At 38.6% G+C, this 21,073-nt stretch overlaps 1 protein-coding gene across 1 annotated transcript; it reads left to right on the forward strand.

Annotated features, from left to right (window-relative positions):
- LOC107639553 (60S ribosomal protein L2, mitochondrial) lies at window positions 755-2,825 on the forward strand. Its single transcript, XM_016343088.2, has 2 exons — window positions 755-909; window positions 1,980-2,825. Exons 1-2 carry the CDS (start codon window positions 828-830, stop codon window positions 2,486-2,488), a joined length of 591 nt encoding a protein of 196 aa, XP_016198574.1. The 5' UTR covers window positions 755-827; the 3' UTR covers window positions 2,489-2,825.

Consider the following 21,073-nt stretch of genomic DNA (forward strand, 5'->3'; position numbering starts at 1 on the left):
TACTAAAATTAAAGTAGTATACTTTTTGTACTGTCTTTCTCCATTGTTATTCACTAGTTCCACAATCGTTTTAACCGTGGTAACTGTGCAAAGTTAATTATGGAAATCTTTTTCGGCCGCATTATAGTAATTATATACTTTATAGTAGTGTGTTATAGTTTTGCCTTTTTGGTTTGATGTAGTGTATTAACAAATTCTTCTATTTTTAGCTAGAATGAGAAAAAAAAAAATTCGGTTATAGTATTCTAGAGTGTTGGTAAGATATACTTGGAGCTTCATTACCCAATAATAACAATGACAATATTTAAATGAAATATATATCTATTTTGTCTTTTATATTTTTTTTCGCAATCTATATAATTTTATTCATATTAAAATTTTAAAATTCAAAATTTTTTATTTAAAAATTAAAAAAATAATTAGAAGGATAAATTTAAACTTTTAATCATTTTCAAATTTTTTTTAATACATTTTTTTGTTAAGTATAAGAGAAGCAAGCATGGATGCCTTGTTTGGGCCATTTATCCCAACTGATATCAATGCTTCTTGCCTTGTGTATTGGTAATTTATTGGCCAATAATTAACTTTTAAATAAAGCTTTGACTTGCGACGAAATAATTGTTAGCATGCAGGATTGAAAGATATCGTGAAAAAAAAAAATAGTGAATACATAGATTTGCAGTAAAGTATTTTATTAAAAAAAAAAAACCAAATAACCGAGTTGGGCCATATGTAGACATAGTTGGGCCTGAGGCCCAAAGAAAGGAAGTTGCATACCTCACACTGTCATCCCTGACGCCGTAGCAACGCATTCTGATTTCTGAGCCATGGCTGTCTCACTATGGAGAGCTCGCTTAGCTTCCTCTCTTGTCGCCAATCTCACCAACACTCTTCGCCGTTTCTCTTCCGGTAACCCTTTCTTCCCTATAATTTCAACAAAATCACAACTTTGTCTTAGCATGATGCACGTTATTCAATAGAGTCAGTGAAATTTGAGATATTGGTGTTTCCTTTCAATTTTTTTATTTTATTTTATTTTATAAGATTTGATTTATTTTTTCAGCCTTGTAGAAATAAAAACATATTCATTTCCATGTATTTAGGATCAAATTTAATTGTGTTAAGTAACATTTGTTAATTTTAGTGAACATTATGAATCTGATGTTATAGGCATTTTAACTATCTTGAAAGAAAGAACCGGTGATTTGGGGAAGATCTCTATGTTAACTTAAGATTAGGGTTTATGCCTTTATTCATGCTGACAAATCCAAGTATTTTTCAAGTGAGATGAATAATATTGTGCGAGTTGTTATTGTTATTTTTTAACCTGCACAACCAATTTTATCATAGCCAATATAAGATGAATGTATAAGGTTATGGGATTCAGTTTCATACTTTCATGCTTATAATCAAGGTAGGCGAAGAAAGTGACCCAATGCACATTCTCTCTCTTCTGTTTATTACTTTTTATTTGAGAATTTCTTAGGTGTTCCGACATCAAATGAGAATTTTTGCTTTGTTTCATTTATGGTTTGACATATCAACAATATTGGAAACCGAAAGAGAGAGGGTCTTATTGGTGTTTTTTTTTTTAATTTTGAAAATTTAATTTTTAACAATAAAGATAACCTGTGTGTCACAGGATCAATAGAATAGAGCAAGAACTACATTTGCTTCTCTTGGAGCATCTAAGAATTTCTCATTTATATAAAAATATACAAATCAAGCACCGGATATTTTGATATCCGAGTATATAAGATTTTGTCTTTTCTTATGTTCATAAATCATAATGTTTATGAGTTCTTGGAATAGATATTAAATATCTTCCAAAATCCTGCAAGTATTTTTGCTTGTGGCAGCAGTGAGTTGTATACATTTTGATACTCTTGTCCTACTGGAATGGAGACTCTAGTTTTTATGCTGTTGGCATATTTCTGTGATGTTTCATTGTTCCTCACTCTTCATGCATGTTGTTGCAGACACAAATGCTCATAATGCTCGAGAGAGCATGATGAATCAGATGATGTATTCCGATATAAATTCTCGAATTGGGAGTTGTATGCCATTATCTTCTATGCGAATTGGAACTATCATTCACAATATCGAATTGAACCCGGGGCAAGGTGGCAAGCTGGTTAGAGCTGCTGGAACTTGTGCAAAAATCCTGAAAGAACCCACATCAAAATACTGTCTTATCCAGCTCCCCTCGGGTGTTAAAAAAATGATTGATTCTCGTTGCAGGGCCACCGTTGGTACTGTCTCAAATCCAAGCCACGGAGATAAGAAGCTTAGGAAGGCTGGACAAAGCCAGTGGCTTGGCCGGAGACCAGTTGTTCGAGGAGTGGCCATGAATCCAGTAGACCATCCTCATGGTGGAGGAGAGGGTAAGAGCAAGAGTAGTGGTCGGTGGGGAAAAGGATCTCGAACTCCTTGGGGTAAGCCGACTAAGAGTGGATTCAAGACCGGGCCCCTGAAACGCAGGAAGTAGAATCCAATATTCACTATATATGCTTTTCATGCTTCAAATGTTAACTGCTTGTAATAATTGTAGTTATGGAAATTGTTGCTTCTGCTTAGGAGAAGTCTCTACTTGTAGTCCTGGAATGAATACGTTAAGCCAATTTTTGGATTCTTCGGGTGCCAGTTGTACAGATGTGAAAGTAAAATGATTTTGGAATTTTTCCATTTTTCTCAAGGGTTTGCACTTGCATTCATGTTAGCGTTGGTCGCGAACACCAGAACTTGATAGCTTATGTACTCACTTATTTGAAAACATTCATTATTCTTGAGCTGAAGTTTGCAATACTTATCTTGTGCTTTAATTAGTTTGAGATTCATTTTTTGCTTGCATGGTCATTACTACCGTGTAGAACGAAAATTCGTTCTATATGTGTAGAAGACAGATGTCGAACTCTCATGCAATAATATAAAGAGAGAATAGTGATACCGCAGGTGACCATTACTGCAATGAAACAGTAGAGTCAGAGCCAATACAGAGCTTTGTGTAATTTAACAAGATGTAAGTGTCGTAGTTAATTGTTTTATTGTTTAATTTATCAGGCTTTGATTATTGGGTTTAAAACTTTAAATGGTTCGGGATGGCCCACGTTTGTGCCTCTGTCACTGTGTTCTGGGTGGGTCCAGGCTGATTGTTTACTAACATATGCACCATGGAAAACTATAGTTGAGGTGAGGCCAACATGTTTGTAATAATAACTAGTGTAAGACCTGTGTTAGGCACGATTCAAATGTTAATCTATTATAAAAATTTGTTGCTATATATCCCTTAATATTAATAGTTGTTATTTTTAAGTAGAAAAGAATCTCGTATACAAAAATCTAAAAAAATCTATTATAAAGATTCATTCTTTTCTTTACGGAAGTCTAAAAATGATGATATTTTCCAAATTCATATTTGTAGATACCACTTAAATAATGATCTATTATATTTCTGTGTTAAAGTATATTTTGTTGCACTATTTAGCTGATCGAAAATGTTTGGTAATCAAAGAAAATCAGTCAAAAACAGTCATAATTTGTCTTATTTAATATTTATTAATTGTTGCGATAATTAATGAATGTTAAATAAAGTAACTTTTAACTGTTCTTTTTTTATCTCCCTAACATTACCGTTAACTGATATATTCTCAAAAATACTTAAAATTTTAATAAAAATGGTTTAATTTGATCTCACACAGACAATGAATACTAAAAAAAAAAAAAGTAAAAATGAGACATCTAGTTATATTATTAGACCGTAATTTAAATTACTCTGTTTATGATAAATGTGTTATTAAGTGATAAGATAACATACAACAGAAAATAATTGTATTGTGTGTATCGTTTAATATATAGCAATAGTGTTGCTTTGTTTGCAGGTGCTTAGACCGTTTTTTATTTACGTCATCTCATGTTAAAAACATAAATAAACTCCATATACACGTTCTACTTGATTTTGCAAGTTTAATGACATGACAAATTCATATTATAAAAAATATTTTAATTAGTTGCTACAATTTCTTTTCTAAAAGAAACTTAATATGCGATAAAATTACAGGTTACAATAAATTCCTTCACAATTTTTTTAAAACGCTAATTTTTAATTTTGATACTAAGGATTCTTTTAAAACTTCCTTCAATTGAGATACTGAATTTGCTCCAATTATAATTCTTCCAAAAAAATATGCATAATTCTTTGATATAGTAAATTTTGACCTTCACTTTTGTCATTAATAAAAACACTAAAATAATAGTTATAAACATAATTTTCACGACATTTTTTATTTTCTAATAAAAATATTGTTACTATGTACTAACTGGTATTTCCAAATGAATATGCAAAATTTTTTATATGCAATGCATGTAAACCTTGTTCTAGAAAGTTTTTTTTATAATAAGATTAGTTAATTTAGTCATATGACCTCCTAAAAAGTAGCAATTGTTGACTTAAATTCAATCTAAATAGTTCTAAGTACACTTGATCTATTTAAACATAAAATTTTTAATTCAAGATAAAATTATTTTACTGCAATCATGCTAAAGACTCAATGATTTCACTTCAAATACTTTTAAATATGTGAAATTTGTTAGAAACAAGAGACTAAATTGGAGAAAAGATTGTGTATTATTTAAAGTTGTATTTGAAGTACAATGTACAAGGGGTATATATATAGTCGCTAGAATAATTAAAGTAATAAAAGCACAAAATCCTACAATTAATATACAGATATGCTATATAAATATAAATGATACTAATTAATTCTAATGATTCTCTAACATCCCCCGTCAAATTCAAGTGGGAGCTAAAGACACCATCTTGAGTTTGGATAATAGAGTCTGAAAACGAGTTGGATGATGAGCTTTCGTGAAGAGATCAGTAGCATGATCCAGTGTTCCAACAGCGATGAAACGAACAGCATTGAAGAGAGAATTTTTGTGTGGTCTAGAATTCAGAATAAATTTCCGTTGTAAGTATAGCTTCTAAACCGACAAAAGTCCTTTCTTACAAACGTTTTGGTTGTCACAAGTAACAAACCCCTTAAAAATTGATAACCGAAGTATTCAAACCTCGGGTCGTCTTCTCAAGGAACTGCAGGGAAGTATGTTCTTATTATTGGTTATGAAAATTGTAAATTGGGGGTTCGAAGATGAGGGTCAAGTAATTTAAATTGCAATTGAAATAAGTAAAAGACTGTAAAGTAAATAAATAACTGTAAAACACACTTTTGGCAAGGTATGAGAAATTAGAAGTCCTATCCTAGTTATCCTTATCAATGATGGTGAAAATTGAATCTTAATTCCACTTAGTTAACATTTGCTAGAGCAAGGGAAGGTCAAGTGACTAATTAGTTAGATGCTCAAATCCTAGTTAATCCCTAAGAAAAGATTGGGATTATTGAAGTTTAATTCAATTAGCAAAGATAACGATTATCAATCATGTTTGAGTTTGATAACTCCTGAGTTACTGATTTCTTAACCAAGACCAAAAGGGAAAAGTAAATCTACTGGAATAAAAATGTCTTCAGATTGGGAATAACAATAACATAAATAAAAGAGAGTAATTGTAAACTGAAATACCTCAAATAACATTAATTCAAAAGAGTAATCTGTAACATAGAAGAATTCATAAATAAATTAAGAAGACAAGTAATTAAAAAGGAATATTGAACCTGATAAAAAGAGATAATTCTGAAGGTAAAAGAAATCCTAATTCTAAATCCTAATCCTAAAGAGAGAGAGAGAGGAGAGAATCTCCCTCTCAAACTAAATCTAAATCATGAAAACTAACTAATTGGAGACTCTCCCTTCGAATGAATGCATTCTCCCACTTTATAACCTCTGATTTGTGCCTTCTAGACTTGAATTTGGGCCAAAAAGGGCTTCAGAAATCGTTGGGAGCGTTTTCTGTAATTTCTAGTGCGTGGCCTCTGTCACGCGGCCGCGTGGGTCACGCGGTCGCGTCAATTGGAGTTTTCCTTGTCACGCGGTCGCTTCAATCATGCGTCTGCGTCATATGCGTTTCGCTTAAGGCGCGCGGTCGCGTCAATCACGCGGCCGCGTCGTCCATGCGATCGCGTCACTGCTAGTTTCTTCAAAAACTCCGTTTTATGCTTTCCTTCCATTTTTGTATGTTTTCTTTCCATCCTTTAAGTCATTCCTGCCTTAGAAGATCTGAAATTACTCAACACACGAATCACGACATCGAATGGAAGTAAAAGGGCAATTAAAATAATTACTTTTAAAGCATAGGAAACATGTTTTTCACATACATCACATAATAAGGAAGGGAAAGTAAAATCATTCAATTTATATGAATAAGTGAGTGAAGGATTGAATAAATCACTTAAATTAGGCACAAAATATATCATAAAATATGGGTTTATCAACCTCCCCACACTTAAACAATAGCATATCCTTATGCTAAATCCAAGATAAAGAGTAAGGTAAGGTTGAAGTGGTGGAATCTCATGCAATGCAACCTATTCTAAATGCAACTACCTAAATGAATCATGCAATTCTAATTTTTATTTACTTGTATATAAAACTTACATGTAGTTAAATTAATTCACATTCTCAAGGAATTATATATGCATAGCCAAACCTTAGATAGTGATAAAGCACTTTTACAATTGAGATGGGAAAGAAAAAATATTTTACAAACTTGCAAGACAATTAATAATTTAAGCACGGATATATGTTGATGAGTTATTGAACCCTCACTGGATTTTATGTTTATTCTCTAGTCACTTAGTGTTTATTGGGTTAATCACTCTATTCTTCTTTTTATCCTTACTTTCTATAACTTTGTTCTTCATCTAACCAATCAACAATTATAAAATATAGGCATACAAAAATCATGAGGTCTTTAATTAAGGTTGTAATGGGGCTAAGGTAAAGGTAAGGGTATATGTATAAGGCTAAGTGAGCTAATTAAGTGAATCCTTGATTAGTCTAAGATCTCACCTAACATACATATTTTGTAAAGCAAAGCTTCTTTACCTATTTCCCATATTTTTCCCACTTTTTTATGTTACATGCTCATATTTTAATTTTGTCCGATGTGCATTGCTTTATTTTGTATTTGGGGAATTCTTTTGTATTCCCTTTATTTAAATACTGAAAAATAAATATATATTTTTTTATTATTTTTTTTTAATGCACATGGTAATTCAGTTATTTTGATTTCACATGAGCATGCTTCCCAAAATTTTTATTTTGAATTATTTTTATTCTTTTTAACTTTCTACCCTTTGTTTTTATCATCCATGTTCCCAATAGGTTTCCCTACTTACACAACACACAATTTCTATCTTAAGCTAACCAAGGATTCAACTTGAGATTTTTATTTTGTTTTTCTGCTTAAACCTAGTAATGTGGTTATAAAACAAGAGGGGTTTTAAAGGCTCAAGGGGGCTAACAAGGGTGGTGTAAAAGGTAGGCTAATTTGGGATAAGTGAGCTAGAATCAAACAATGGCCTCAATCACTTTCTTGGTATGTATCTATATTTTATAATCGGACATATAGATTAAAACAAAGTAAAGAACACCAGAATAGAAAAAAAGAAGGGCGGAACACACATGAATAAAATATTATGGTTTAAATGTAACCATACAATTAGGCTCAAAACTCACAGGCTGTGTGTTCTCTAACTCAAAAATCATATATCAGTTATGTATGTCATGCAAGTAAAATTAAGAGTTCCCATTATTCTCAATGTAAATCTTAAGGTGGCTTTAAAGTTCTAGTGTTTCTCCTTGATGAAATGTTGTTAACTAACTAACATGTAATGCTATATATACAAGGTGTGGGTTGTTTTTATTCTGTTAAAGTCTCTAGTTTACTTCCTTTTTATATTTTCAATTTAAACTAAGTTATCTTATGCTAAAAAGGGTAAACTATACTAATCAATCCACATTTTCTATAACTAATAAGTTAGAATTGCAACTAAACTAAATGGCTAAAATATAAACTAAAGTGCAACATGCAGAAATATAGTAAAAATACATGAAAATAGCAATGTATAAGTACTGAGAAAAAAAATAAAAATAAAGAGAAAAATACAGAAAAAGAACAAAATAAAATAATAAGGGTCTGTAGTGGTTCACCAAAAATTATGCCAGAGATGGCGACCTCCCCACACTTAAAATGAAGCATCGTCCCTGATGCTCACTCAAGCAGGGTGTGAAGGGGTGTCATCACCGGAAGGATGGGTAGCTGGAGGCTCTGTGGTGGTGGTCTGAAGATCAGCCTGCTACAAAGGAGGTGCTGACTGAATAGGAACCTCTGGGTCTGCAGCCTGAATCTGATGCGGGGCCTCCTGATGTGATGCAACCTACTCTGTGCCTGCCTGCGCAGCCTCTCTCCGGGGGTGGGTCTCCGCCTCGTGGTCATCCCCCTCCTCCTCAGATGGCTCTGATGGGGACTTAGGGATGGCAAAATTCCCCGAGACGCGGGGATCCCTGCGGGGACTGCCCCGAATGAGGATCCGATTGTGGGGAATTTTCCCCGCGGGGATGGGGATGGGGGACGAAATTCCCCCGAAGCAGGCGCGGGGACCCGAGCGGGGATCCCCGCCCCGTCCCCGCTATTCCCCGAAATTTATGAATTCCTTGAATTATCCTTAATAGTTTATTTCTCATATATGTTTTTTAGACATTTCTCACACACACATATATATAAAAACCCAAAACTCCTAATCTTTATTTGCATAACCCTTCTTCAATTCAGAGATTCCTAAGGCAGTCCATACTTTATCCAACCTCTCTGCAGCCACCCCCTCGTCACCCTTCTCACCGCATCGTCACACCTCACCGTGCCATCACCCTTACCGCATCGTAATTTATTTTTGCGACGTTCCTTTTCGTAACTCTGCCGTCGTGTCCATTCTCCTCTCTGTTGCCGCGTCTCCCACCTCATCTACTACTTTGTCCTTTGGCTCGTCGTTGCGTCCCCATTGTGTTATTTCGAAAGAAGTCACCATTGTGTCATTTAGACTTTTTTGTATAAAATCTTGTAGTTTTTGTATAAGATAGATACTTGTAGCTCTATTCATATAGAAATTAATAATTAGTTAGAACTATTATGTACATGGGGAATGGGGTCCCCGCGGGGAATGGGACCCCGTGGGGAATGGGGATGGGGAGCAATATTCCCCCACGGCGGGGAATGGGGCGGGGATGGGGAGCAAATCTGAGGGCGGGGATGGGGAGCAGGGAGGCATCCCCCGCCCCCGCCCTGCCCCATTGACATCCCTAAATTGATGGGGTGTCAGGCTCGGAGGGGATGTCGCTGCCAACACGGATCATCAGCTTCAGGTGCTCATAGCGTCGCTTGCTGCGATGCTCAGATCTCTCGTATCGCCGCCAGTTGCGGCGTTCCATCTGGTCTAGCTGCTGAAACAGGCGGTGCACTAAGTGATAAACTGGCTCTGAGGCAGGTGGAGGTGCAGTGATGGTAGCAGGGGTAGCTGTAGAGGAAGAGGGGCCGGCAGATGGTGTGGCTGTCTCATTAGTAGGAGTGAGGAATGGAGATCTGTAGCCCAAAGCCAGAAAGTTCCTGCTGTGAAGGATAATTTTCTTACATTCTGCAGCAAGTGGCTTCTCATCAGCATCCTCCCAAGGCACGTCAGCTCGACGGCCTAGCTGTGTAATCAGATATGGGAAGGAGAGAGTGCCTCGGACGTGGACCCTGGCCATGTAGTACCGAATGAATCGTGGCAGGTACAGGTCCTTACCCTCCATCACACACCATAGGAGGGTGATCATAGCGGCAGGTAGCTCCGTCTCGTGAGTACTCAGCATAATAAAGTTGCTTAGGATCTGATGCCATAGCCGAGCCTCATCATTCAAGTATGCCCGCTTGATTCCCTTAGGCATGGTGGTGTTCTGACCTATGACCCATGGAACAGTCGGGTCAAGGGCTATCCTGGCCTTGACTGCATCCCAATCAAACTTCATGAAGCGCATATCCTCCTCAGCTTGTTGATAACCATTTGGCTGATCGGATTTAGGCAGGAGCTTCAGAACATCCTCTATGGCCTCTTCAGTGACCAGTGTCTGCTTCCTTCTTAAGTTCACTGCATCTAGGGAAGTTTTGAAGTAATTGCAGTAGAATTCCCTTACCCAAGATGCATTAACCTCAGTCAGGTTTCTCTCCAGGAAGAACCAGCCTCTTTGTTTGATCTGATCAGAGGTGTATTGCTGGAGTTCTTCTGGGATCTTCAGAGTCCTCTCTAGGTACAGGTTCCTGGAGGTTGCAAACACCGGATACTTCAACTCGCAGTATCAGTTTGCAAACTTAATGGGATCAGTAGCAGGAAGTTGCTGGTCAGCCTTCTCCTGCGGGGTAAAGTGTTTCTCCCACCAGGAGTCGTCGTGCATGATGTCTAGTATAGACATAGAGGATTCTCCTCTTTTCTATTTGCCAGATGTTGCCTTTCCTTTTCCCTTTCTTTGGGTGTCAGACATCCTGAAAAATAGAAAACCATGATATAATAAAAATAGAAAAGCAGGTAGGCAATTAATCGAAAGAAGCATATAATTGCAAAGGAGAAATAGAATAATGGAAAGGAGTTAAGTAAATGTGCATTAAGGATTGTATATGAGTTAAAAGTCCGAGAATAAAAATTCACAATCCAAAATGTAAAAGGATTCATGTTAAGTAGGAAAAATGTCTGTCATGCCTTGGTTAGAATGTTAGAGAGAATAGTGAAAAACCAGAAGAGATGTTTTGAAAGGTAAGTGGGTTAGGAATGAAAAAGAGGTTAGGAAGTTAAAATTAGTGAATTAGTAAAAAGTGGGTTAGAGTAAGTGGCATGATGAGCATTTTCTAAATAACGAGAATTCTCAAATTAAAGCAACAGATAACTCAAATTCAAACAAGGAAGTTAAGGATGAATCAAATGAAAATAGAAAAAAGTGGAATTGAATCATCCAAGATGCAATTTATAAATCAGGAAATTAAAAAGAATAAGAAAGCTTGCCCTGTCATTCATGAATTGGTTTGGTAAAAGCTGAATAAAGCAGAGTGCAAGTTTTCCAAAACCAAAACAGGAATGAAAATCAAAACAATTTACAGAAATTTGGGCAGCATTCCGGCTAAAATTGGATGTTCCCAGAATTTAAACAGCAATCAGAGTAGCTCATATGAATTAAAATATAGCTGCAATTACATAAAGGGAATATGAACATGGAAAAGCAGTGTAAAAAGCAGCATGAAACAAGAAATTACAGCATATGAACAATACTAACATCACAACAACAGCAGAATTGCGAAAATTAGAAAACAAGGAACATGAACAGCGCAATTAAACATGCCTAAATCCACTAACCACATCGTAGGCTACTTAACAACCTAGAATCCACTACAACATGCATAACTAACTAGCCTAAATATGAACATAAACAAAAAAAATAAGAAATTAACGATGAATGGAAAGAAGGATGGCATTCAGCGGAACCTGGAAGGCGTAGGAAAGAAAATGGGGCAGAGAGGTGGCTGGGGGATGGTGGTGGTGGCGGCTGACGCGGCAGTGGAGGGTGGCACGGCAGCGGTGAGGGCTGTTTGGAGGAAGGGGGATTTCGGGAAGGGTAATGGGGTTGGGAGGGGAAGGGGGCGTTGGTGGTAGTGGGTGGTGCGGCTGGGACGGCGGCGCGGTGAGGTGGTCGTGGCTGGGGGTTATTAAATTTGAATCCACGCGATCGCGTGGGGCACGCGGTCACATGGCTGGGGTGGAATGGGGGTTGACGCGATCGTGTGGGGCATGCGATTGCATGGAATGGATAAAGGAGTGAATGACCCGGTCGCATGAGGCATGCGACCGCGTCGCTGGAAATTGTGCTAAACGCACGATTCCAGCGTCGTTTCAGCGTAACTCTCTGTCTCCTTTGGGGTGGTGTGCAATCCACACGACGCGGTCGCGTCGCTCACGCTTTCGCGTGGGATGAGTGTTGTGCAAGTGATGCGATCGCGGGGTTGGCGCGATCGCGTGGGCGTTTTGTGCGAAACGCATAATGGCCACACGATTCCAGGCTAACTCTCTGGATGTTGGGGATTTTACGCCGATCTCCAGATCACGTGGCCGCGTGAATGACGCGGATGCGTGGGAAGTGTTTTTCGCAACTGACGCGATCGCATGAATGATGCGGTCGCGTCGCGCACCCTTTCTTCTTTCTTCTTTTTACACAGGTATGCAATGCAAATGAATAATATTCAGGTTCAATTGAAAAGGATAATAAAAATAAATAATACGAAATAAAACTGAAAAAGAAACGACCATACCATGGTGGATTGTCTCCCACCTAGCACTTTTAGTTAAAGTCCTTAAGTTGGACATTGGATGAGCTTCCTGTTATGGGGGCTTATGCTTAAATTCATCCAGAAATCTCCACCAATGCTTGGAATGCCAATAGCCTCCAGGGTCCCAAACTAGGCATGTAAAGCTTCTGAGCAGCTTCAAACATATTCTCAGGCTCCCGGGGTGACGAATGTCAGAATAGATTTCAGGATCCCAAACTTGGCTTTTAAATCCGCCTTCGTCTTGATCTATATTTCTCCATCCGGGTGGTTAAGAAATTAGGTTCTCACCAAGGTGACCAAACGTTCTCCGAGATGCATTCGATTGATTGTGATGCCAATCCGTGCACTTTGAGTTGAGGCGTGGAACCTTATTGAACTGTGTACACCAGCTCTGAGCACGAGCCATTTCCCTCTTACTCTTAAAGCCGCAGAGAGCTCTAAGCTGGCCATCTGTTTCAAGCAAACCATATTCAAGTGGAAAAATAAAGTTAAAGGTTAAGGATTGTACCCACTTGAATCTTGTATTGGGTGGTAATGGCCTTGGGATAAGTGTTTCTAGTGGTTTTGTAAGTTCTACTCCCTTGTACTCTTCTGTGAATTTCTTCACTTCCTCACAGACTTCTTCAATTGCATCCATGTCCTGATCAAAGCTTTCTATGTCTTCCTCGTCACTTAAGTCATAAACGGGAGGTTGAGAGAAATCTACCTCCGTATCATCTTCGTATTCACTTGGGGAAGACTCTTCGATCTCAGAGAATTCACTTGAGGATGCAAGTTCATTACTAGGAGAACTTGACTCGTGACTATCATCATCAAGGAAACTTGCTTCTTGGAGTATTCCGTCTAGTTCCTCATAAAAGACTTTCCTTGGGGTTGTGTACTATCCTCCTTAGCATCAATTGTAACATCCTTGACAGAATTCTCCACAACTCTGGATTCTCATGGAGGCTCAGCGTCTCCTAGGTCTTCAACCAACTCTTCTTCTTGTATAATGACAGCTTCCTCTACTTGTTCCAGTACGAAGTCATGCCCTGTTCTATCCACTGGAGTTTCTAGTATCTCCTTCATGCTACGCTCATCATTAGATTGTCCACACGGAGTTGTGGGAGGTCCTTGAATGTTCGAATGTCTAGAAGATAATTGACTTATTGCTTGCTCTAGTTGATAAAGGGTTGTTTGAAGTTGATCTACTATTTCCTTGAGGCGAACCTCTGATTCTCGGGGTGATGGATTTGGACGTGGTACATTGGGAAGTGGTGGTGTTTGGGAGTAATTGGATTGGAATCGGGGTAAATGAGGATCATATGGTGGCGAATGGTGAAAAGGAGCTTGTGAGTGTGGTGGTTCGAAGTTGTGTTGAGAGGATGGTCTATAGGCATGGGGTGGGACTTGTTGGTAGTTACAAGGTTGTCCACCATGTCTATTGGCTTGGTATGCATTGTAGAATGGTCTTTGTCCATGATATCTTGGAGGGTATTGTTGCCTAAAGGGTTGATCAGATCCTCTTGGCTCCATCCATCTTTGATTGCTCTGACCTTGATGCATGTTCCTGTTATAACTTTCACTCCTTTAAACAATATTAGGCCCAAACTCAAAGCGAGAGGGGTGAGAATTCATAGTAGCTAATGGAAATAAAAGGGGAAAATAGAGACAAATAAACAAGTAAAAGAAAAGTATTTACAATAACCAATAATAAGGCACACAATTGTAGTTCCCCGGCAACGGCGCCATTTTGAAGAGAGAACTTTTGTGTGGTCTAGAATTCAGAATAAATTCCCGTTGTAAGTATAGCTTCTAAACCGACAAAATTCCTTTCTTACAAACGTTTTGGTTGTCACAAGTAACAAACCCCTTAAAAATTGATAACCGAAGTATTCAAACCTCGGGTCGTCTTCACAAGGAACTGCAGGGAAGTATGTTCTTATTATTGGTTATGGAAATTGTAAATTGGGGGTTCAAAGATGAGGGTCAAGTAATTTAAATTGCAATTGAAATAAGTAAAAGACTGTAAAGTAAATAAATAACTGTAAAACACACTTTTGGCAAGGTATGAGAAATTGGAAGTCCTATCCTAGTTATCTTTATCAATGATGGTGAAAATTGAATCTTAATTCCACTTAGTTAACCTTTGCTAGAGCAAGGGAAGGTCAAGTGACTAATTAGTTAGATCCTCAAATCCTAGTTAATCCCTAAGGAAAGATTGGGATTATTGAAGTTCAATTCAATTAGCAAAGATAACGATTATCAATCATGTTTGAGTTTGATAACTCCTGAGTTACTGATTTCTTAACCAAGACCAAAAGGAAAAAGTAAATCTACTAGAATAAAAATTTCTTCAGATTGGGAATAACAATAACATAAATAAAAGAGAGTAATTGTAAACTGAAATACCTCAAATAACATTAATTCAAAAGAGTAATCTATAACATAGAAGAATTCATAAATAAATTAAGAAGACAAGTAATTAAAAAGGAATATTGAACCTGATAAAAAGAGATAATCCTAAAGGTAAAAGAAATCCTAATTCTAAATCCTAATCCTAAAGAGAGAAAGGAGAGAATCTCCCTCTCAAACTAAATCTAAATCATGAAAACTAACTAATTGGAGACTCTCCCTTCGAATGGATGCATTCCCCCAGTTCATAACCTATGATCTGTGCCTTCTGGACTTGGATTTGGGCCAAAAAGGGCTTCAGAAATCGCTGAGAGCATTTTCTGTAATTTCTGGTGCGTGGCCTCTGTCACGCGGCCGCGTGGGTCACGCGGCCGCGTGGGTCACGCGGTCGCGTCAATTGGAGTTTTCCTTGTCACGCGGTCGCTTCAGTCATGCGTCCGCGTCATATGCATTTCGCTTAAGGCGCGCGGTCGCGTCAATCACGCGGTCGCGTCACTGCTAGTTCGCGTTGGCACGCGGCCGCGTCATCCATGCGATCGCGTCACTGCCAGTTTCTTCAAAAACTCTGTTTTATGCTTTCCTTCCATTTTTGTATGTTTTCTTTCCATCCTTTAAGTCATTCTTGCCTTAGAAGATCTGAAATTACTCAACACACGAATCACCGCATCGAATGGAAGTAAAAGGGCAATTAAAATAATTATTTTTAAAGCATAGAAAACATGTTTTTCACATACATCACATAATAAGGAAGGGAAAGTAAAACCATGCAATTTATATGAATAAGTGAGTGAAGGATTGAATAAATCACTTAAATTAGGCACAAAATATATCATAAAATATGGGTTTATCAAGCATCAATAAGGATACGTTGCCAAATAAAGTGACAATCAATCTCAATATTTTTGGTGCATTTGTAATAGCCCAGACCACCCGCTAGCACGATATTGTCCGCTTTGGCACACAAGACCTCACGGTTTTGCCTTTGACGATAGGGATGATAGCCGAAACCCCCGCCCCCACACTCACTCGTCAAAACGCGTCATGCTAGGGAGATGTATCCACACCCTTATAAGGCATGCTTCGTTCCCCTCCTCAATCAATGTGGGACTTTACAATCCACCCCCCTAAGGGAGCCCAGCGCCCTCACTGGCACAGCGATCTGGACTCCGGCTCTGATACCATCTGTAACAGCCTAGACCACCCGCTAGTACGATATTGTCCGCTTTGGCACACAAGGACTCACGGTTTTGCCTTTGACGATAGGGATGATAGTTGAAGCCCCCCACACTCACTCGTCAAAACGCGTCATGCTAGGGAGAGGTATCCACACCCTTATAAGCCATGCTTCGTTTCCCTACCTAACCGATGTGGGACCTTACACATTCATGAAACACATCATTATGGGCAATCTAAATAGCACTTCGGTTGTCACAAAAAACATTAGTAGGGGACGATTGAGGAGCACCCAAATCTTCGAGAAGCCAACGAATCGAGACAACCTCAGCAGCAGTGTCAGCGAGAGCACGGTACTCAGCTTCTGTGCTTGATCGAGCAGTGAACATTTGCTTCTTAGAACGCCAAGAAATGAGGGCGTCGCCAAGAAACAAACAGTAACCAGTAGTAGAACGACGATCAGTGGGATCACCATCCCAATAAGTATCGGAGTATGCCTGAAGGGACAAAGATGAATGAGCAAAAAAATAAAGGCATAAAATAGGGTACCTTTGATGTAGCGAAGAATGCGAAGAACTGCCGCATAGTGAATAGTACGAGGAGCTGATAAGAACTGGCTAAGTACATGAACTAGATAGGCGATGTCTGGTCGGGTGACAGTCAAGTAGACGAGACCTCCAACTAACTGTCGATAGAGAGTAGGATTATCCAAAACAGTGTCATCCATAGGGGTAAATCGAACATTAGGCTCAAGGGGAGTATACTCAGTGCGACTATCTGTAATTTCGGCGCGAGCAAGAAGATCTGAAGCATACTTTTCCTGAGAGAGATAGATGCCATCATCTGTGGATTGACCTCGAGACCAAGAAAATAGCTGAGAGAACCAAGAGCTTTCATCTCAAAGGTATGGTGAAGGGAGGCTTTGAGATCAGCGATACCATCAACATCATCTCCAGTAATGATCATGTCATCAACATACAAAAGCAGAAGAACAACTCTACGTTCACTTTTACGAATAAAAAGCGCATTCTCATGAGGGCTGAAAGTGAAATCGAGATTGCAGATCGTGGTGCTAGACTTGTCAAACCATTCATGAGGAGCTTGCTTAAGACAATAAAGTGCCTTGCGAAGGAGACAGACTTTGTTAGAAGGACATAGATAACCTGGAGGTGGTTTCATATAGACCTTCTTTTTCAAATCTCCATTAAGAAATGCATTCTTCACGTCCATCTGACTGAGAGACCATTTTTTAACCGCAACAATGGCAAGAAGAAATCGAACAGATGTGAGATGAGCAACAGGAGCAAAAATCTCTTCATAGTCAATACCATACTCTTGTGTACAACCTTGAGCAACTAAGCGTGCCTTATAATGGTCAATAAAGCCATTGGAGCGAGTATTGATCTTGTATACCCATCTACTGCTCACAACTTTCTGATTAGAGGGAGGATCAACCAAGTCCCAAGTGTGTGCTTTTTGAAGTGCATGTATTTCTTCCTGCATTGCTTGTTGCCAATTTGAATTTGTGGAGGCTTCTCTGAATGACTTAGGTTCATGTTCATAAAGAATAGTAGAAAAGCAATGATAATCAAGAAGATGAGGAGGTGGATTTCTTACCCTAGAAGAACAAGTGTAGGAGGATGCAGGACGGTAGGAGCAGGATCGGCGTCTGGTCTGGAATCATCAGGCGATGGAGAAGGCAGAAAAGCAGGAGGCTGTAGAGAGTGACCCGAGATAAAACCTATAGATTCAGCACTAAGAAAAAGGTCAACATTAGGGTTAGTGAAGAAAGGTGACTGAGTAAGAGGAACGGACTCAAAGGAGGAAAATCGAGAAAACATTTGATGCTCTCAGAAGACAACATGACGAGATATACGAATACATTTAGAGAGAGGATCCCAACAACGATAACCCTTGTGTTCAGTGTCATAACCAAGAAAACAACACATGCGAGCTCGAGGTTTAAGCTTACTATGTTCATGAGGCTAAAGAAGAACGAAACAGACGCAACCAAAAACTCAAAGAGAAATATAATCTGGAGAGGTATGAAAAAGATGCTCAAAGGGAGTAACATTACCAAGAACAGACGAAGGAAGTCTATTGATAACATGAATAGCAGTAAGAACGGCTTCACCTCAAGTACACTCAGGACACGAAGAAGAAAGAAGCATTGCACGAACAGAGTCAAGAATGTGACAGTGTTTGTGTTCAGCTCGACCATTTTGTTGAGAGGTACCAGGGTAAGAAAACTCAGACAAAGTATCCTGTTCTGCAAGAAAGGCTAAATGTTTGGAATCACGGTATTCCATAGCATTATCGCGTCAAAAAACCTTAATGATCTTGAAAAACTGAGTTTTAATCATAGTAGCGAAGTTAATATAAATATGAGGTAACTCATGGCGATTAGCCATCAAATAAACCCAAGTATAGCGTGAATAATCATCAATAAAAATGACAAAGTATTGAGCTCCCCCCCATAGAAGCGGTGGGAGCAGGGCCCCAAACATCAGAGTGAATAAGGTCAAAAGGAGAGCAAGCAAAATTATTGTGAAAAGATAAAGCAGGTTGTTTGGCAGTTTGTCAAGAAATGCAATCAAAAGATTCATTAGAAACCTGACCCAAGACACCCTGAGACACAAGAGGACGTAACTTTCTTAAGGAGTTGTGGGCAAGACGTTGATGACATAAGTGAAGGGTAGATGGAGAAGAAGCAGTATAGAGATTTGGCACAGAAGGAATATGAAGATTCTCGAGTTCAAACAACCTTCCAACCTTACATTTAGTTCCGATGATTTGTGTAAGGTCCCACATCGGTTGGGGAGGGGAACGAAGCATGCCTTATAAGGGTGTGGATACCTCTCCCTAGCATGACGCGTTTTGATGAGTGAGTGTGGGGGGCTTCGGCTATCATTCCTATCGTCAAAGGTAAACCGTGAGGCCTTGTGTGCCAAAGCGGACAATATCGTGCTAGCGGGTGGTCTGGGCTGTTACAATTTGTTTCGTCTGATGATCTTGTACACGACAACCAGAAATGGAAAAAGTGACATCAAAACCGAGATCAACAAGTTGACCAACATAAATAAGGTTAAAGTTCAACTTGAGAATATAATAAGCATCAGGGAGATTAAGAGTTGACTGGAAATAGAACCCTTATGTGTTGCATGCAAGAGGGAACCATTAGCAGTATTGACAGAAGGTACATTTGTAGTGGTAGATAAAGACGAAAAGAGATGACACAAAGGTGACACGTGATTAATGCAACTGGAATCAAAGTACCATGTAGAATTACCTGGAGGAGTCAAAAAAGTAGCAAGAGTATTACCAGAAAGGGAGAGAAGATGCTTAAGAAGAGACGCAATATTAGAGAGAGAGATAGGAGACGAGTTGAGAGGAGCAGAGGTGGTAGATTCAGTAGTAGCAGCAACAGTAGAAGCAGACATATTCTTGGAAAAGTTGGGATGACAAGCATGCTTGAGGTGATCAGGACGTGGTGGACAAGTAGGACATGCAGTAATCAAATATCCCGAGAGCTTGCAATAATGGCAGAATAGCTGTGAACAACGGTAGCTAATGTGACCTTTTTGGAGGCATGTGCAACATTCAACAGAAAGACAATCTGAGAAGAGGTGCCCGGAACGGTTACAGTTTTGACAGAATTTACCCTTTCTGTCTGTGGCAGCAAAAACATCTAACTTTTTCATAATAATAGATAGAGATCAAAGAGAGGAGAGAAAACTGCAACTTTCGGAGTAGAAAATGAGAAAACAGAGTGAAAAATCAGAAAGAGCTCACCAAAAAATCTTAAAGAGGGTCCCATTGTCTGTCACGTTAGCAGATGGATGCCACATGATGATGTCTGAATGGAGGAAGGAACCACGTCAGCGCTGACGCGAACGCGCGGATCAACCAACGGCTGGGTCGGGTCCAAGCGCGGGTCTGTCAGAGCAGAGCAGATGCGGTCGCGGGTTGGACGTGGACGAGCGTGGGCGCGACACGTGGGAGCGTTTGGGCCATTGATCGAGGCCCAATCCGATGGCGTGGAATGAATCTGGAATAGAGAAGAAACTAGTGATGGCAGGGACTTCCGGCGGCACGTGAGGAGTTTTCTGGCGACGTTTTGGGACTCGTTGAACTTGTGACGACGAGACAAAGACGATGGTAAGGGGCGTGACGAACCAAAGCGTCGGAAAATAAATGAAAATTAAGGACAAAAAATACTGCCGGAAGAGAAAAACAAAGGGGCTATGGACGAATTTCTCAAAAATATATATATATATATGCTCTTGATACCATGTTAGAAACAAGAGTGTCATCCTGATATTTTCACACCAGAACAAAAATATGTACGAATTCAAAATTCAATTTTCAGAAATAAAAATTACTGTTCAAAAATTAAAGGATAAATTGTCCTCATTATGCACATCAAATTTAACTGAAAATAAAAGAGGATCAATTTATTACTTTGATGGTTCTATTATTCCACTAACATCTTTGAGAATCTGAATTTCTCTCTTGGGGTGCAAGGTGAAACAATCTCAGAATGCTTTGTAGTTTAAATAAATAAAAGGTGAAACATTCAGTCTTCTGCAATAATTGAGAAAAATACTAAAGCATTAAGAATTCACATAGAAAACAAAATACCTTTTTAAATTCAGTTTCAAGATCTTCCTTTCAATGTGGAGTCCCGATATCTCAGTTGTTAATTTCCCAAAAAAAAAAATAGTGCAAAAATAAAATCAATAGTCCTTCAATGACCAATGAATGCTCAATATTGTTGAAGCAACGTTGAATGGGTTCCAACTTCTAAGCAATATGTTCAAAAATTAATGGCATCCAATGTAATAATTAAGTTACCATGAAATAATTGACAAATGCTTCTCCTTTCTGCTTGCAACTGTNNTGTAAAAATTAGACAAAAAAATTATATCATCTGGAATTTCAACTTAATTAATGCCACACATTAGTATAGTTTGGATGAATGTTGTAGACGGCAAGGGTTTTACCATCAGTTTCTACCAAGTTGTTTTCTGGCCCTTCTTTTTCCTGAATTTTAGCCTTGACATTATCAATTGTATCGGAACTTTAATTTCAACCTCCAGGGTGATAGTCTTTTCCGTGAAGGCTTTCACGAAGATTTGCATATGTTTAAAACAAAAGCCACAATTTTCATCAACCCAGAGTACATAGGCATCAAATTGAAAATTAAAT

Source organism: Arachis ipaensis, chromosome B04 (assembly GCF_000816755.2).
Source record: "Arachis ipaensis cultivar K30076 chromosome B04, Araip1.1, whole genome shotgun sequence".
NCBI classification, from domain to species: Eukaryota; Viridiplantae; Streptophyta; class Magnoliopsida; order Fabales; family Fabaceae; genus Arachis; species Arachis ipaensis.